Source organism: Echiichthys vipera (genome assembly GCF_963691815.1).
Source record: "Echiichthys vipera genome assembly, chromosome: 5".
In the NCBI taxonomy this organism is placed as follows: Eukaryota; Metazoa; Chordata; class Actinopteri; order Perciformes; family Trachinidae; genus Echiichthys; species Echiichthys vipera.
Window position 1 is genome coordinate 31,887,874 of NC_139830.1, and position 20,306 is coordinate 31,908,179.

Genomic DNA, 20,306 nt, shown 5'->3' on the forward strand with positions numbered 1-20,306 from the left:
AGAAAGGAGAGAAACAGCATTAAAACGCATGCCCAAATGGCTACGTTTCTCCTTGATCGCTAACATCACTTTCATCTTTACTTAGCTGGAACGGCTAACGCTAACGGCTAACGCTAACTGTCGGTCAATATCCTCTAATCCTTATTTTTATGGTGTGATTTGCTGGAGGGGACGGGTTCAAACAGGCTCAAACAGACTCTGGTCTCCTGTAGGCTACTGGGCCGGGTCTGACCAACCTGGCAACCCGACTGCTGGAATTATTTTTTGCTGTTCTGCTCATTCTGCATATTCAACCAAGTCAAAAAACCTTTTTGCACTCAACATCTATCCATGCATGTAAATAGCTTGAACCTGGACACTCACTGTCAGCAGCTTTTAATGGGACCCTTTCTTCTTTAGAATGTTCTAGTGTGTTTTTCAAAATTCAGTCACAAGGCCTCCCGTGATAGTATCAGCATCTAGTTTTATATGATTAACAGTGTTACGTAGCGTTCATTTGACACCAATTCAATAAATAATAATAATAATAATTGGAACACGACAGTTGGAGTTGATGAAGGGGTACTGCAGGGCTGTGGCATTAGTGACTTAAAAAAGATGGTTGACATCACTCACAAACATAAGCATCACCCAAGATAGCAAAAAGTCTTAATATAGACGTTTAAGTACTTAAAAGAATCCAGGATACATGGCTACTTCTCAGCATTATCGTCGGACTCAGGACAGGCAGTTTAGTGAAAAAGATAAAAATGCAGCGAAGCCATGGATGGAATAAGAGAAATGGATCGGCGTTGGAGGCGGGGTCCAGTTTATTCTTCTGATTTATGAAAGCTGCTCAGTGGGGCATGAAGCCAAAAAAAGTTAAACTGCTACGTCCAAAGTACCAGGATGATCAGCACTACTCCTGCACTGTTGGGCCCATAGAGCAGAAGCACTAGAGACTTCTGCAACTACTTCTGGTTGAATGGGGACTAAATGGATTCAATTATTAAATTGTATTCATTGAACATGAATAAGTTTACTACAACAATTCAAAGTGGTGCATAAAAATTCTCTGTTTACTCAAACAGGTTTAAAGACAAAAAGATTTATTTAGAAAAGAATCAGAGATAGAAATGATCAGGAAGAGTGACTCTCTCTCTTCCTGTTTACTGTAACAACAAACAAAGAACAAAACTCCACTGACACATTTACTCAAACAAAACTACAAAGACTGATCCGAAAGGAGACGTTCTGTTTAAGATTCATGAAAAACTAAACACAGAGGCATTCACCAGGACAGCCAATGTTACGCATCCTCCTCCTGTTTCTCCGTAACTATGGAACAGCGGCGCTGTTACCAATGGGCTGCTTTGGGCTCAGATGCTGAATCATCCATGTCCTGCTGTTATGGTAGAACAGTTCTAGTTAACAGTGGACACACTGAACCTTTTGGCTTCTTTTTAAGTGTGAAATGATCACACATTTATTCTTTGCCTTTTCCAGATGTAGTGGTGTGCATCTGCAAAAATGGTCCGTGTGGAAGAATGAGCCCTGTGCTGAACAGGCCGCAGAACGACGCATAGGAATTAAATGAATCATCGAGGCAGAGATTTTGCCCCAAGGATTTTTTATGATCGAGTTACTCGAGTTACTCGAGGAATTGTTTCAGCCCTAGGCCAATCAGAGTAATACACAAGGTGACAAATCTAGTTTTCACTAAGCCCCAATTGTTTAGTGACCAGCAGGACTAACTGGTAAATCAAACTTTTGCTGTATCCTGTCGGCAAAACAGCAAATACATCTTTCTTGCAAAAGAAAGATTTGAGTGCCATCTTGTGTTCCTTTTTTTTAAAAGAAAAAGCTAAGTCCAAGCCGTTTAGAGTCGAGGCCAAAGCAGTTTCAAACAACCACTGTTCATCATAACCCTAACCCTGCAAACAGCAGAGCAAGATGTCCACGGTGTCCTACAATATCCAGTCGCACTTCATTGGAACATGCATTTCTGGCTACTCTGGATATTCCGCAATCCTTTTTGAAGCATGGGCAACAGGGACAAAGTTAAGTTGCAATCTTATGAAGACAAGGTATGTCCTAATTGTATGCATACTGCATGCAACAGTATATACCTTGTAAGGGCAGCTGTAGTATGTAGTAAAAGGAAAAGGACAAAGTAGTGGTAATAAACTCACCAGTTGCCTCTTTAATCCATGCATCCTGCTTCCTTGTCAAACTCGAGAGTTGACACTTCATCAGCTACATCTCACAGCCAGAGATTCAGGTTTGTTATTCTAGAAGTGGCTAATGTAGACTCAAGCCTGTAACCAACAGCTGAGATGAGCGGCAAGCTACAACCCTAGATTTCTTTCATCTTCAGACTTAAGTCTCCAGCCCCAACCAATGCTGACTCAAGTGATGTCCCTTGAGGACATTTATCCGACTTCAAACAGCAACAGTAGTACTCTCCAACACCTGAACAGGCTTGGATGTGTAACATTGGTGAAGTTCCACACAGCTCTCCCAGAGTTCATCCTAAAACAGTCACAGCTTACAGAAAGGATCAAAATGAGTGCTCTGGAGCACAATGCAACTGACATTTTCAGTGACAATTATGCTTAAAGGGCATGAAGGGGTCAGCAAGAGCTCTTTCTGTCAGGATGAATGCGTGATCCTCTGCTGTAACATTGTTACTTTCAGTTTTGGACAGCCTCCTATTCACATACAGTAAATGTGAATTTGTTTCCTTGAAGGAACAATGGTTTTCTGTTAACTCCGCTTCCATAAGAACGTAAAAAAAAATAAAAGTTGGAGAAATAGACTTGACACTTTGCAAAGCTGACACATACCGATACCTGGGCAGTGCCTGGGCATGTCTCAGCTGCCTGTGTTTACAGGTGACGAAAGCCTGAAAGGAAAGGAAGGAACACTGACACTCACTGAAAAAAGACTGAGTAGGAAAGAAATACTTTCCTTTAACCCCACGAAGGTAAATTACACAGGACACAGTCAAACTCCTCTACCGAAATATCTTCCTGTGACACTAATGAGTGGTTTCTCACGCACACGCACACACACAAACTTCTGAGAAAGTAAAGCACACAGGCTGGATCAGAGTCCACACTAACAGGCACGTGGGTTTGGATATATGCCTCCACCTTACAGACAAATAAGAATCTGTCACAAAGCTCACAACAGCCAACAGCGATACACAAGAGGCAAACAGCTGAACACACACACACACACACACACACACACACACACACACACACACACACACACACACACACACACACCAACACTGACATACTGTAACCACCTGAAACAGGAGCAGTGTTTCACAAATGTACTTCGGTCAAATAAGGAAATAAAGGAACCAGGTTACATCTGCTGAAAGGCGGCAGGCAGATCCAGCAGAGGTCCGGCCCTGTACATTACCATGTGAAGCCCCAGCTCTAATAATCCAGGCACTGTTAAAGAGTAATCCGTGAGCGCAGCAGGCTGCTGGGAAACACTGACGGAGAGCCAACAAATCTTCCCAGCGCTGTTATCACACTCCCTGTTTTTCTCCTCCCACCTTCTTAACCCCCCCCAGCCAGTCAGTCTTCCTGACATGCCAACGCTGTGAGCGACCAGCCGTGGGACACCTCTGGGGAAATCCAGAGCTGTTACACTTTCATTTTCAATTAGTTTCCATTATTTTCCAGTCTAACAGCTGGGTGTGATGTTTGTTTTACGAGCTGGCCTCTAAATAATGACAGTAACTGATAGTGAGTGCTTTATTTAAATTGACTAAGCCACTTTGGAATGCATAACAACCTAAGGATAAATACAGTTTCTTGTTTCTCATTATCGCTGTGATAAGCTTTGAAACAGCTGCTGTAGTTACCCTCTTTACATTTCCGGAATGTTTTTCAGTGCACATGTCTAATCAGTGCTGCACCCCACCCTACCTCGCAAGAAATCCTCCACTTCCTCTGCATGCCTTTTTTCCCTACTGTGCCATTCCCCTGCTCTGTCAGAAGCCGGACCATATAAGACTAAGATGGTAATGAGAGGGCACAGAGGGAGAGGACGGGGTCGGGTTGACAGGAAACAGAGAATCTAGGCCAAGACTGGGGCAACAGCAGAAAATACACATGCTCTCAAAGACTCGTGTTTACCTGTGTTTTTGAGGAACCAGACTGTGGATCTAGTTCTACAGTACAGGCTGATTGAGATGAGCTGACCCTAACTGGAGCGTTTTCACGTAGCGTCTGTGCAGACCTGTAGAGCCAGATGCCACAGCCTTTTGGCCTCAGGTCTGTTTTATTTTAAGGAGACCCATTACACTCATTTTCAGGTTCACATGTATTTTGTGTTACTACTAGATCATGTTTATGGAATTAGATTCGTGCCACATTAAAACAAACAAAAATAGGAATTAGAGAGAACATAAAACTATTTTCAAAAATAAAACGTTTAACTTGCAATCAAATAATTTGTGTAAATATTACTAGTGTAAAATATTTACATTATTTTGTTCACGGTTCCCTCTGCTTCTCTCTCTGAGCTCGGACCTTTGCGCTGACTTAGCTTTGCCGTCTCTCTGCTGCTCTCTCTCGTTTGCGCTCCCTGATTTGTTGTTTGCAGTTTTGGCACAAAGCTTTCGGGTGGACGGGCTTTTTTGAGCAGAGCGTCCCCATTGGCTGATTAGTTTTTGACTGACACAGCTCAGTAGGCTCAATGACCCGGGAGTTACGTGTAGCTGGCGCGCTAAAGGAAAGAAGAAGATAATATGAACATGGAGACAAGAGACAGACAGAATGGAGCCCCCTTCTGCTGTAGGATACTGCTATGATGTTTTGTCTTTTTACAGCAAATGATTCATCTGCAGTTTCCTCCATAAAAGAAATTATATTTATCTGCAGCTCACTGGTGATACTATACCTATCCAAAGACTCATTTCACATTTGTGTCATACTGTAGCAGTGCAAATAAAGCTGCACATAATGTTTACAGTAAGATAGTGTTTACAGACACTGACAACATTTAGTAGTAATGCTTGCTTAATGGCACATCGGACATTATCAGCGGTATGAGCTGCAGTTACAGTATGACCGTGTGTGACGTTGTGAAGCTGAAGTGCTGTTACATTACTTCACAATCCACAAGAGCTCAGGGTGTCCCACTGTCGGATGAATGTTGCTCACATTTGAGCATGTTCTGCACACTGGAGTAGTAATCCTTTTATTCTAATGTGTAAACATCAGTTAAAGTCTCTAATCATTAAGACGAAGTTGAAATACTGTGAAAGATATAGAAAAAAAGAGGTACAAGAGCATTTGATCCAACAATAGCATGCTACTGTATCATTAAGCTATATTCCAAACGTCTGCTTAAACAGGGGGAATGATCTAAGGTCTGCCATATTCTCCAGTTTATCAAGAGAATGTTTTTATTATTGTCAGTTAAGTCAATTATTTTTCAAGTTGATTTTGTAATGTCTTACAAATGGCAGAACATCCAAATGTTTTCATTTAGCTACGATATTAAAGAGCCCCCTAAAGCTAGAAGGTTTTTGACTATTTAACTTGAAAAAGTATTAAAATGATGTATTGATTTACAAAATATAAGATTTGATTATTTTGTCTTGATCAACTGATTATTTCAGCTCCACTCAGACTGTGAGCTCAGCCTGGTGGCTACCAATGCGTGTCCGTATTAAAAAGAAGGGATCTGGGTGGCAGTGGAACACACTGTGCAGTACCTGAGAGGAAGATCCAACTGGCAGCTGTCCTTATCTATTTATCTGCCTCTTCATGCATTGTGCTGAACTGTCAAAGTCATGGAAATACTGTGGAACCATGCCTGAGATCTGCCCCCCTCTACAACACTGATGAATGATATAAAAACATGCACAAGCATCAAACTGACTGCTTTATAAGTGTCTGAATTCTTTTCATAGTTATGTATTCATATTTTATGGGAAAGATAGTAAACAGAATCTTCATGCCGTAAAAAATACTGTTCACTGCAACTTTCAAATAGTAAATACTTATAAAGAAGACTAAACCCCCCTGCTGGTGGTCTCTAGAGGCATTTTTCATTCTTGACGCAACTATTTATGTCACTCTTCATATGAAAAACTGAGTGCAACACCATAAATGTCCTGGAGAGATTGCCTGCAAATGTGTGCTGTTATCCCCAGATTTAAAGAGCCTCACATCTCCTCTCTCTCCATGATTGCCAGCCTTCCCCTCCACCGGGACCATTCAATACAAAGAAGGTAAAGATTCAATTACATTCAATTATGTTTAGCACTAGAACTCAACTTAAACAATCAACAAATAATTAGCAACTAGTTTGATAATTAAGTCATTGTTAAGTCATTTTTAAATGAATATCCTGATATGTGAAGATTGACATCATTAGACTTCACCACAAGTGATTACAAACACAACATGAAGCTGTATAATGCAGTTGGTTGGTAAAGAATAGTTCTTATTCACACACATTTATAGATGCTGACACAGAAAGCCTACGCAGGGGTGGTCAACAGAAACGGACACCAACCGCTGTCACCTATTCTAAACGTATTTTGCTCAGTGACCAGACATTCCTGCAGGGTGACTCACAGTGTGAAGGGAGCCACAGTGCACAGAATGACTGCTGTTGCTGGTCAGGACACAGAGGCTGCCAAGGACCAGGACACACTTTACAGGCTCCAACCTGAACCAGGGAAACTATGATCCCTGGCACAAACTACACTGTTGTTAACTTTACCAATACTGCTGAGTACACAGAATTAAGTGCAACTATTTAAGAAAGCTTGTATTATAGTCTTGTATATGTCGATCATCTTAGTACTACTGGAGAGGGGACTACATTGTTGAAGTGAGGGACGCACCGATTTATCAGCCGAACATCAGTATCAGCCCATATTTGCCTTGGTGACTGAGGGCTGTGCTGAATGACTCTAAAACAGCTCAGTTTTTTATTATTAAGATGTCTTTGTTTCCCTGGCACTAAAGGGGGAATAAATAACAAAAACAAAATAAACAACAACAAACAAACATCTTCATCAGCACCGGCTGTCAACCACATTGTTATTTTCAACACTGTATCACAGATACAAATTTACTATATAATATAATATAATAATATAATATACTACTCTGGACTGAAGATATGCATCTTCCTTGTTGTGATGTTGTCTGTAGTGTGTTTGAGGCAAAATATTCTCTCTAAAAACACAAACAAATAAATGAATGGCACTTTTTTCAATAACTTATTTTGTACGGACTGTGTTTACAATTGAAAAGCCGTGTTGCATTTATGTATGCATCCAGTGGGGCATCACAATAAAATTAGGCATAATGTGTTAATTCCATAATAGGTGATATGTGATGAATTTTGGTGTAAAAAGGCTGCATATATCGGTATCGGGTGATATCGGTATCGGAAATTAAGGGTTGGACAATATCGGAATATCGGATATCGGCAGAAAAGCCAATATCGAGCATCCCTAATATATATATATGTATTTATATATATATATATATATATATATATATATATATACCTGTATACTGTATATATACTGTTTATGGCTTTGCTGCTGGAACATGGCCGGTTGTGCCTTTAGTTGTGATTTTTGACAATAGAAACTGATGCTATACTCCCTCACAGTGTATTGCTAACTATACTTAGCTATATACTAACACCTGACAAAGCTGTACTATTGGTTGCTTATGTTGTTAATTTTTTCCAAACTTCAGATCTCTCTCCAGCTGAACATGACTGGTTGTGTAGTGTTTAGATTCAAAGACTTTATTGATAGATGGTGATCTTCTGCAGCAGTACAGAGACCATGGAGGTATAAAGAGAACTGAATACAACACCCCGTCCATTCCAATGAAAGTTTCTGAACGGTGCATGAAGCCAAAACAATTTCACAGCCACATCTAAAAAATAGCGGCCAGCAGACCTCCTAAACTTCCAGTTTAGGAATGAGCTACCGGCTAACTAGAAAAGGGATTAAACAATTCAATCATTTGGCTCTTCTACACTGTCTAAATGTGATCAGAAAAAAATTATCAAATTCTGATATTGACCCGAGTCATTTTGCAGGAGGTTGTGACGCTCTAAAAAAAAATAGTATGGATTTACAGACGTCTCTTTCACCATGTCACTCATTGGGGAAAAGTATTTTTCGACCCAATGGCATCGTGTGACCCACACAGAAGTTGCAATTCCACCGTTTCGCCACAAAGTGGAAGTGGAAGTGGAAGTGCTGACCAATCAGAGCAGACTGGGCTTTTCAGGAGGGGGTCTTAAAGAGACAGGCGCTACTAACAGATTGCTCAGGCAGCCATGAGCAGCGTGTGTGTGTGTGTGTGTGTGCAGTGTGTTTTCAACATAAAAGCATGTAAACATGTTCGAGTAGAAACTCAAAATGCATGTATGAACCTGAAAACTAGATAAAATGGGTCTGTGAGAGTCTGATAAATCCGCCTGAACAAATTACTTGGTTAAAGTGTTTAACATGTTTATAGGCTATGTTTTCAATAACACATGCTTAGAACAAAGTTGTGAATTTTCAAACAAATATCTCTTCCACATGGCCAGTTTGCCTATTCAAGATAACACACAGAAATGGCAGTAAAAAATATTCAAAACAACCTAAATTGCACTGAACTAGTGGTGTAACAAAACAATAGCACTACGGTGCCATTACAGCATGGAAGAACCAAGAACACAGATGGACTGTGGTTGTAAAGGTCACAAAGGAAGAGAGACACTGATTTTAAATGATCCAACCCTTTAAATGTGAACTGCATTACCAAACTAAAGGCATTTTTCTCAGAGGGACAATAGCCTCCCCTCTCTACAACTGAAGATTTCAATCCCTCTTAGGGAAAAACGTATGCATCTTAAGAAAATTGCAAGCATTAAACGTTCAAATCAATGTTGACTTATTGCTTACCTCAGCGTCATACATGTAATCCTGTGAGGTTGATAGAAGCCTGCAGTAGCTGCTCCCACACTGCCTGTCAGCCTGACTGTCAGCCTGAGTGTCTCTCTGCTGCTCTGAGCCCACCTGTCGCTTCCTCCTCCACTGTGTCAGGAAGAACCTGAGTCACCCTGAGCACAGCTCTGGCCCTGCCTCCACTGTTGTGTTCACTATTGTTTACAAGGCGCTCTCAAGTCTGCAGAGCTGTGTGCGTGTGTGTGTGTGTGTGTGTGTGTCTGGGTGTAGATCAGGCGACATGTGTATGCGCTTGTATCTGTGTGTGTGTGTGTGTGTGTGTGTGTGTGTGTGTGTGTGTGTGTGTGTGTGTGTGTGTTGGTATGTGCAGTGGTTGGTTTGGGTGTGTATAAATAGCACACTGGGGAGGGACAGAGGCTTGCAGAGCAGCTGACTCAACACATTCTAGTTTGGGTGAGTGCTCATCACAAAGAGCAGTATGGCTGGTGCTATTCCAAACACTGCAGGACTCTGTCCAACTAACACTGCAGCACGCAACTGGCATCTCAACATTACAGCAGTCAACCAGTTGAAAGATTCACTGACATTCAAGTTATCAAAGGCTCTCCTGCAGACCATTTCAACAGTGATGCATTAAAATTGTGTGGGGAATAAACTTCACGCAAAATACCTAAAAATCATTCGAATGGTTGACACTACTGGATAACACTTTTCACTCAGACATAGTACTGATCAAATTGTGTGTGAGTATAGAAAGTGTCAAGTGATCTGATTAGAGATGCACCGATTCAGTTTTTCTGATCCAATCGATCCCGATACCTGGGCTGAGCGTATCGGCCGATACCTGATACTGATCTGATCCTACTGTTGAAGGAATGAAGCGTGATTGAAGGCATCAGGCTTTACGTGAACATCTAGCTTTGTTAAAAAAGGTAACAAATTAACACAGATATAAATTTAGTTCATATTATTTATTAACAAATAACAAAGTGTACATTAGCAGCAAAAAGAAAGAAATAACACTTCCATGTAAAGTGCACTGCAAACAGATATTTTAAACTGTATTGCTGTGTATGATATTAATAAAATGAAATGACAGGATGGATCAGAAGTGGATCGGCCTTATTCATCTGATATCCCATCCAGCTAATGAGTCAATAACGGAGCCGAGGAGGGGATTTCACTCAGCAATGAAAACTGATGCTAATTATCTGGACAACATTCTCTAACAGCAGTTCAGTTGTGAACTTGTTGTAATGTCACATTAAAACAGGAGATGACTTACTCTGTGTTCAAAGTGACGATTCTGAATAATTCCAGGATAACTATGCTTTTTTTTCATTGGTTGCTGGGTTAAATCTCACCCAGATAGAGTAGTGCTGTTTTCTGATTGGCTGTTGTGTAGCCCCCTTCATTTTTTTGATTGACTTGGTGAGTGGCAGTTTGACTGAGATCAGGGGAAACCCACTAAATTCCTGCCGGTTCCATAGTGAGAGCACTGCTACTGCGCTGCAGCATATTCTAAATAGTTTCTCTGCGTGACAAGTACAATGTGAGGCGTGAGTGCGTGAACAAAGACTGAAAAGAGTAACTGAGAGGAGTGTAGCTAGCTACTAGCTAGTAACAGCAGAGCAGCATTAATCCATAGCTACCTTTGAGGCGAGCTGCTTTTCACGGACCTGAGCTGACTGAAGCTTTCTTTGAGCTGGGGTAGATGATGCCCCACTCTCAACCTCTTCTTGCTCTGCACCCCCCCCCCCCCCCCCCAAAGAATCTTCTCATATCATCTCTCTGATCCCACTAGCTAGCTAACAGCATGAAAAAGCAATATCATGATGCGCTATGCATAGAGAAGAAAGAGAACCGACGCTGAATTTGATTTGGTCCGGCAGACTGGCTCAAGATTTGTAATGGAATTTTTCCAAAGTGTACTTCAATTTCTATACATGAACAAAATTTTAAATCTTTTCACAGGAACTATTATACACAAAAAAATGTTCCCTAACAGTTCAGACCTTTGTTTTAAATGTAGAACACACAAAGGTACTTTCATTGACTTGTTCTGGTCATGTGATTGCATTCAGACATTTTCAGAGTTTCATTCTGTCTGTGATCCAGGAGATTACAGGTAAGCGGTTTACAATGTCTTCTAAACCAGTGGTCCCCAACCCCCGGGCCGCGGACCGGTACCGGATCAATTGGTACCGGACCGCCAAAGAAATAATTAATTATTTCCGTTGTATTTATTATCTGAGTCTGAACAATCTTTTATTTTGAAAAATGACCGGATTCCCTAGGTTACATCCCGGTCATTTGAGCGCCAAAAATTTAACCTAAAAGCTAGCAAAATGAGCAGAAAACAGAAGTCTTTGGAAAGTTTCTTTTCGAAGGGGAAAAGGGCCGGTGAAGAGACAGAAGAAGAGGCAACTTCCAGGAAAAAGAAAGTTTTTAACAGACAGTACCAGGAGTTCTACTTGAAGTATGGATTTAACACGACAGGGGATTCCCACAGACCAAGCCCGCTCTGCATGATATGCGGCGAACGGCTCTCTAACAAGGCAATGAAGCCTTCAAAGTTGCTTCGCCACCTGGAGACCAAGCACCGTGGATTAAAAAACAAGCCCCTGGAGTATTTTGAAAGAAAAAAACAGGAACACGAAGGACTGAAATGTCCATGAGGACATGTTGTGTGCATTATCGTTGCCGAACCAACACCACAGCCGCAGAACTGTTCAAGTCGCTGGATAGTTATATATCAGGAAAACTGAAATGGTCCTTTTGTGTCAGCATAAGCACAGACGGAGCTGCTGCCATGACCGGACGGCTGTCTGGTTTAACGGCTCGGATTAAGGAGGTTGCACCTGAGTGTGAATCTACGCATTGTATCATTCACAGGGAAATGCTTGCAAGCCGAAAAATGCCACCGGAATTAAACAGCATTTTGAATGATGTCGTTAAAGTTATTAACCACATTAAAGCACAGGCCCTTAACTCACGCCTTTTTGAGCAGCTTTGTGAGGAGATGGACGCGGAGCACACACGGCTTATCTTATACACAGAAAAAAGATGGTTATCCAGAGGGAAATCGCTGGCCAGAGTGTTTGAATTACGAGAGCCGCTGCAAAGATTTCTCTCAGAAAAGAAGTCACCGTTGGCAGCACATTTCAGTGACAAGGAATGGGTCGCAAAACTGGCATACCTGTGCGACATATTCAGCCTGCTCAATGAATTAAATCTGTCACTTCAGGGGAAAATGACCACGGTCTTCATGTTGGCAGATAAAGTAGCTGCATATAAAGCCAAACTGGATTTGTGGGGACGGCGCGTCAACAGAGGCATATTGGACATGTTTCAAACATTAGCGGGGATTTCGAGTGAGACTGAGCCTGAGCCTTCATTCTCCCAGCTAGTGCACGATCACCTGTCTTTGCTTTTAAAAGAGTTCGAGCACTACATCCCAACCAAAAAGGACCCACGAACTGGCAAGGGATGGATCCGCGACCCATTTATCAACAACCCAGGTGAATCCAGCATGTCTGTGCAAGAAGAAGATCAGCTGCTGGAGATCGCAAACAACGGCGGCTTTAAAAGTATTTTCGAGACATCAACTCTGCCGATGTTCTGGATTAAAATCATGGCAGAATACCCGGAGATCGCCACCACAGCACTTAAAACCCTGTTGCCATTTCCGACATCCTATCTGTGTGAAGCTGGGTTTTCTGCTGTGACCGCAACCAAAACAAAACAACGGAGTAGACTGGACATAAGCAACACACTTCGGGTGTCAGTCTCTCCCATTACCCCAAGATGGGACCATCTCGTTGCAGAGAAACAAGCTCAGGGCTCTCATTGATTTAGCGTTGTCGTGAGTTAAAATTTTCATTCACTTGATATTCATTTTTGTGGCGTATCTGTATCTTATTTTGAAGGCATGTTTACACGTAACCATAGCGATCAGAGTCCGACAGCGTTAGGGCTGTGGTTGCCAACAGAGGGGGAGGAGGGAGAGGGGAGAGGAGACGGTTCAAACTGACAGCTTTATTTCAGCTGTTGAAAAATATCATTCATGGAGTGTTTAATAGTAAAAATGTGAAATGTGGAATTGCTGGTTCTTCGTATTTTTTTAAAGTTTATTATTGTATTATTTATTTTGTTATAATATATATTTCTTTATTATTTATTATCACGTTTATTATATTCGCAATATAAACAATCTACTACACCCCCCCCCCCCCCCCCCGCAGTAAAATTGTCACGCATTGACCGGTCCGCGGTGATAAAAAGGTTGGGGACCACTGTTCTAAACCATACCTCGGATACAGGTAACAAATCTCTTCTTAATAATTATTTTCTTTTTGGAAAAAAAAAATCATCTTGCTGCTCCACAGGTCCCAACGGTCAGCATGTGGATATGACAGATATCAGAATTTTTCCCTCTGGAGAAATTCCCTTTTGACCTCAATCACAAACCGGACACATCTTGGAGACTCTGGCAACCCTTACGTTTATACCTAGAGAGACTCTGACCCGTCTGTCCCTGTAAGGTTGTATTCATGTGCACCTGTGTCTCATTCAGTTTCTGTCATATTTCTGTGCAATATACTGTATATACTATATGTTGTTGCTCCTGTATGTGTACATATCTCACTTTTCTTTCTGAACTTATCGTTTATTGCAGCGCTTGCTGGTTTGGGGTGAGGTTTGGGAGTGGGTTTTGTTTTTGTTCTGTTTTTATTTAATTATTACCTCTCTGTTTTGATGTTTATCTGTTCTGAAAATCAATAAGAATTTTTTTTTTTAAACCCAAAAAGAAACAATGGTAACTGATCATATGACCCACTAATGAAAGCCCATCTGAGTGCCTGTGGTGACTTTCCCACGCATCACGCCGCATCGCAGAGGTAAGAGCTGCCAATCTACTGACGTCACACAGTTGACACTGTTGGGTTTCAAAAGGAACTCTGGGAGATGAAGTCCCAGAGGCGCACCTGCAGTTACATCTTACATCTTCTTAAAGCTGCAAAATAAAGTTTTGGGGGCCATTTAAGGAAAATAAAACTCCACGACAAGCTAAAAACAAACACCCGTCTGACTGGGCCCTGTTGAAGAGCAGGGCCTTTTTTCCTCCCCTGAAAAAAATCCTGGTTGCTGATTGGATATAACTCTCAGCGGGATGTGACGTAGAAATCAACACCACAACAACACATAACTAGGGGTGTGCCATAGTCGAATCTGATTTGTCACATCTTCCCTATACTCAACTAATCGTCAAATCAGTTTAGTTTTGCTCATGAAAAACCCTCTGATCCGGGGTGGAGCCATCGACATGAAGCAGACAGCGGCGGGTGCACGTGAGTCCAGCGCTGCACAAGATATAAAATGTGAGAAATGTATTCTTCTAAATACCCCCCAAAGGCACTGCACAACAGTAATATATTCTCTAAAGCGTAATCAATGATCAGACAAATCAGTGTCAGGCAGAGGGTTACTGAGAGATGTGATTTCTGATTTCTGACAGGGGCATCTTATTAAAAATATTTGTTGTTATAACACACACCTGTATGAACTGTGGTGTGAGGTCAGCTGTTATGAGCCAGTCCTCCAGTCTTGGGTATCCAGACAGAGCTTCAGGTCTCTCCCTTTCAGGTACCCTCTGCTTCCACTGCAGCTGCGTCGACATGTACTTGGTCAGCTTCACCTGTAGAGGTAGCCAACACAACACACCCTGCTTCACTCTGTCCTGCTGAATATAATCTTAAAGTATGATTGACTATTGGAGGGACAAGACGCACGGGAGAACCAGAACCAGGACTGAGTGGGGCAGACAGTCAGACTCTGCTACAGTCAAATGAGAGATTTGGCAGCTGCAGATGTTTACAACACGAGGTGGTGGTGCTCATGGAAACACTAGGGCTGATCAATGGTCGCACAATGCTGGTGTTACTTTCATTGGGCCTTGTGTCCATAAAAGCATTCCATCCCAGCTGAAAATGCCAGGCACTGGCAGAAAACACCTGACGGAGACCAGCAGGGACCAACAGAGACCAGACGAGACCAGCAGAGACCAGATGAGACCAGCAGAATGCTTTGGAGGGGAAGCGTTTTTTTCCATAGACTAGAATGGTTGCCTCAGTCACACTGGCTATGTTCCCATCCACTTCAATTGAAATACTTGAAGTGTGCAACAAAAAAAAAAGCCTCAAGCGAATAAAGCATGGAGTGTATAAAAAATGGACGTAGCCTCTTTGGGTCTGTTCTCTCAACTTGATCCAATCGTCCTTGCCTACAGGAGTCTCCATCTTGTCAGACTTTGACTCCGCCTCATTTCCTCCGATCAAAGCATAGCATTAGCCGTTCCAGCTAAGTAAAGATGAAAGTGATGTTAGCGATCAAGGAGAACAGTAGCCATTTGGCACATGAGGCTCCAAAGTAGCTGCAGGATTGGCAAAGTCCATTTCACCCAGTGCCAGCCTACAGTAGCTGCATCCAACAACAGACAACCCTGGCAACCAGCAACGCCCAACGCTATTGGCTCCTACCATGGAAACAGGACGGGATAGAAAGTCATTGTCAAACCTGTCAAAAATGTTTTAAAATATTAATTCAGACTAAATATAGTTTTTTATGGAAAAGCAATAGTTTCATTCTGTTCCCCTCAAAACACACTGTGGGTGTATTATTATTTTTTTAATATAGCTTTAAATAAAGATCATACATATTCAACCTTTGATTCTAGCTCTTCTGGTTTGTACACTAACGGTTGAATGCACTTATTGGAAGTCGCTTTGGTCAGCTAAATTAAATGTAATGTAATGTAACACCGGCTGGCTTGAAGCTGGCCCTAGCTTGTAGTCACACAGTAGGGAAAAGACCGCGAGGGCAATATATGGGCAAGTTAGTAAGACACATATTCTCAAAACCAACCTTGACCTTCTCTTTGTTATATCAACCAAATATAACAAGTAGTGTATGTATGTGTTGCAGTTGCGAGAAATGACTTAGTTCAGTGTGGGGAAACCCCCTGATGGGTGGTCTACACCAGGCTGCTGATAAACAGTTAATTGTTAAATTAAATTGTTAAAATAGGTGTGACACAACTTCATGAGCTGGTTTTAACCCCCCCGGAAAATTCTTCACTGATATGTAGGTTACAAGAATCAAATATTTGAGCAGTTCGAATGAAGAGTGAGGACACTTCACTGCAGATTTTCACCTTCAGTAGGCTTGAGTGAGAATCGGCCAAAGCGACGAGACTGAACATTTCATAAAGAGGTCGATGAAAGGACAGGAAAAGGAAAAAGATAAGTGTCAAAGCTATGGATTGTAGCTACACACCTCCCACACTGTAACATGAGCCCCCGCACAACAACACTTGTCTCCAACTGTCTTTCACGTCATCTGATGTTCTTGACAAACAGGACCTGCTCAGAATGTGTGGGATGGAACCACAGCTAAATGTAGCCTCTTGCCACAGACATGTACACAGCACACACGGCTGTGAGGCTGCACGTGCATCAAGCCCCAAAGTCAGACGGAAAATTTGTAAAAATCAAATTTAAAAACATTTTGACAGATCTGTGTCATGTGACTGACAGACTGACAGACAAACCACAGTGTACACTAGTGCTGTCACCATACCAAAAGGATTACTTTGGTATGATACCTGCCTAAAATACCTAGAATCTGATACTGAAACGATACCACGGCAGAAAACTCAAACATCATCAAAAGTAATGGAATTAAATATTAGATGACACTGGGAGGGCAGAGATGGCTAAATTATGCTTATGTTTCAATATTATTATTATTATTATTATTATTAATATTATTAATCTTATAATCATTATTTCAGCTTGATAGGTAACCTAGCTGCCATTGTGGTGAAAGCATCTCTGTATGATTTTCCATTAAAAGCTGAGTGCTTGTAGTAGAAAAGAAATAACAGCACATTAACTACAATTTTATTCCGCATAATCAATGAAATTAACTGTAAGTCTGGCTTTTCATAAAATTAGATAATTCTTTATTCACCCCAACAGGGGAATTTGCATTTCATGTTGATTAACCTTTCGGGTGGCACCAAGGTGCTTCTGGAAAACCATTCGATATCTCAGGAGGGGGAAACGGGGAACCGTCCAAGCCGTTTACAGTAAGGAGGGACGCTGGTGACCTCAGCCGATGAGGTAATCAGGCGGTGGAAGGAGCACTTTGAGGAACTCCTTAATCCGACTAACACGCCCTCTTTTGTAGAGGCAGAGCTGGAGGCTGATGGGGAATCATTGTCAATATCCCTGGCGGAAGTCACTGAGGTAGTCAAACAACTCCACAGTGGCAAAGCCCCAGGGATTGATGAGATTCGTCCAGAAATGTTGAGAGCTTTGGGTTTGGAGGGGCTGTCTTGGTTGACACGTCTCTTCAACATTGCGTGGGAGTCTGGGACAGTGCCAAGGGAGTGAAGAGGAACAATGCGGCTTCCGTCGTGGACGTGGAGCAACAGACCAGCTCTTCACTCTCGCAAGGATCCTGGAGGGGGCCTGGGAGTATGCCCATCCAGTCTACATGTGTTTTGTGCATCTGGAGAAGGCATATGACCGGGTCCCTCGTGAAATACTGTGGGAGGTGCTGCGGGAGTATGGGGTGAGGGGGTCACTTTTGTGGGCCATCCAATCTCCGTACACCCAAAGCGGGAGCTGTGTCCGGATCCTCGGCAGTAAGTCTTGGTTTGGTGTTTGGTGCTAAGAAAGAAAGGTTTAAAGTCATCCAACACCTTCAATCACTGTCCCTGAAAACCTCAAATAAAGCCAGAAATCTTGGGGTTATTATGGATTCTGATTTACATTTCGAAAGTCACATCAAATCAGTAACAAAATCGGCCTACTATCACCTTAAAAATGTAACAAGACTTAGAGGGCTCATATCAGCTCAAGACTTAGAAAAACTTGTCCATGCCTTTATAACCAGTAGGCTAGACTTTCACCCACTCTGACCACTTTTAAAACTAGACTGAAAACTTTTATGTTCACCTTAGCTTTCTGCTAAATCTTCGCACTTTTAACGTCCGCACTGTTTTGATTATTGTCTATGTTTTTATTCTCTTTGTCTTCCTGTAATGCATTGGAATTCATGACATGTTGTGCTGTGAAGCACTTTGAATCTGCCTTGTGTATGAAAAGTGCTATACAAATAAAGCTGCCTTGCCTTGCCTAAGTCAAATTCATTCCCGGTGGGCGTTGGCCTCCGCCAGGGGTGCGCTTTGTCACCAATCCTGTTCGTGATTTTCATGGACAGGATATCGAGGCGTAGTCGTGGTGGGGAGGGGTTGCAGTTCGGTGGGCTGAGGAACTCGTCTCTGCTTTTTGCAGATGATGTGGTCCTGATGAAATTGTCGGTCAGTGACCTTCAGCACTCACTGGATCGGTTCGCAGCCGAGTGTGAAACGGCTGGGATGAGGATCAGCACCTCTAAATCTGAGGCCATGGCTCTCAACAGGAAACCGGTGGATTGCTTACTTCAGGTAGCGAATGAGTCCTTACACCAAGTGAAGAAGTTCAAGTACCTCAGGATCATGTTCACGAGTGAGGGGACGATGGAGCGTGAGTTTGACTGCTAAAGCTGCTGCCCCCGCGACCCGACCCCGGATAAGCGGTTGAAGATGAGATGAGATGTTGTAAAATTAGATTAGATTAGAAGACTTTATTAATCCCCAAGGGGAAAGTGCTTTGCCACCAGATAAAACACATATATCCACTTGACATACAATACATACAGTTCTACTGCAAAGCTGTTTCCACATGATTATGATGATAATTTAGACATACACAAGAGAATAGAAAAAACATAAATAAATAAATATACACCTCCAGAAGGCAAAAAACAAGCAACTGTTAGTTAGAGAGCGTTGTTCAAAAATCTCCTTAAAGGAGCTCCTTAAATGTGTTGTGGAGTGGGTGGTTTCTATAGAGAGAGAGTCTTCTCCACTATTACCTCAAGGTTGTCTGGGCTGATGCCCATTACAGAGCCAGCCCTCTCGATCAGCTTATTGATCCTGTTCTTGTCGTCAATAGATAAACTGCCCCCTCCCCCAGCACAGAAAAGCATAAAATAGGACACTGGCAGGATGCCCTTGTAGAAAAAGCCTGGCGATAGGGACAAGAGGTTGAAGATAGATGAATGATTGTTAATTGTCACTGGGACAACCTCCTCTTTTTTCTCTCTTAGATCAATGATATCTTGATATCTTACCAACTTTCAGCTGTAAAATATTTGCATCACACCATTTGGCAAATGAGTTGGCTTCTTCTTTGTAGGCCAGGCCACTGCCGTGCTTTAACTAAGCAACAAGCGTCTGAGAATTTCTGTATCAGACAGGATGGCTTACTGTGTCTGTAGTCAGCTGTCAAAAGTGAATATAAGAAAGGGGATACAACTGTGCCCTGTGGAGCTCCTGTGTTGGTTAAAATTCTGTCTGAAACTTTATCAAGCCTGACTTACTGGGGACGAGCCAGAAGATAATCTAAGGGCGGACTCACACTGTCCTCCCGGACCGAGACCCGGACTTTAGGGTACTTGTCCCCCCTCCCTCTCCCCCCCGCGCCCCAGCCCCGTTTGTACTCACACTACCAGGGCCTCGGCCAATACTTCTTGCTGTCCATACGCCTTCAAGCCGTAACACGTCACACGCATTGATCGCGTGTGTGGCTTTGTTTACAAATCTTTCCATAGACCTCGGAGTTTTTGTGCGTCTTGTCGACTGTTTTTGAATATTTTCATCCGACCAAATCTGCAGTAAACACTCCACCTCCGCACCACACCAACATGAACCTTTCACCGCCACCATTGTTGTTGTTGTTAAATGTCCGCGCATGGTCCGTCCTTCTATTTACATGTCCGAACAGGCGGACATAACGCTACTGCCGTAGGGCTCGTGCTCGTGCTCGTGCGCGTACACGTGCGCACGCTCGTGCTCGTACATGTGCAAACGGCTCCGCTAAAGCCCACCTATTTCAAGCGGGCCGTGGAGGGCCAGCTGGCCGCAGTTGAGCGCGGAGCGGGTGCGGGTGCGCTCACACTACTTAAAGGTACTAGACTTTAGCTGAAAAACCGGTTTTGGCCGCGGCCAAAAGGATAGTGTGATCACGCTCTAAAAGCCAAGCAATGGTTGTGTTATGTCATTTTAAATGACCTAATTTATCGGCTAAAAGCACTGGATAAGAAAAAAAACTGGATCCTGACATAACTGGCTGTAGTTTCAAGGTGACTGTAGATGTTATGCAACATAAAAAGTAAAGCATCATCTACTGCCACACCCCTTCTGTACGCAAACAGTAGAGGATCCAGAAATGGAGACGCCTGCCTAGAG

General features: G+C 42.5%; 1 protein-coding gene across 9 annotated transcripts in view; it reads right to left on the reverse strand.

The window, feature by feature from the left end:
- Window positions 1-20,306, reverse strand: part of LOC310947158 (kinase suppressor of Ras 1-like) — a 70,986-nt gene that overhangs the window by 48,857 nt on the left and 1,823 nt on the right. For 5 of the 9 annotated variants that reach the window (XR_014593207.1, XR_014593208.1, XM_083913863.1 and 2 more), the window contains exon 2: window positions 14,505-14,645. The exons of 1 other annotated variant lie outside the window; for it this stretch is intronic. Coding sequence is in view for 5 of the 8 variants with exons in the window: in XM_083913863.1 (XP_083769989.1) it covers window positions 14,505-14,627 (123 nt within the window). In the remaining 3 variants the exon portion in view is untranslated. Of the gene's footprint in view, window positions 1-3,295; window positions 3,377-3,414; window positions 3,482-8,944; window positions 9,215-14,504; window positions 14,646-20,306 lie in introns of those variants that run through there. 3 more of the 9 variants (XM_083913866.1, XM_083913867.1, XM_083913869.1) reach the window with 3 other exon arrangements.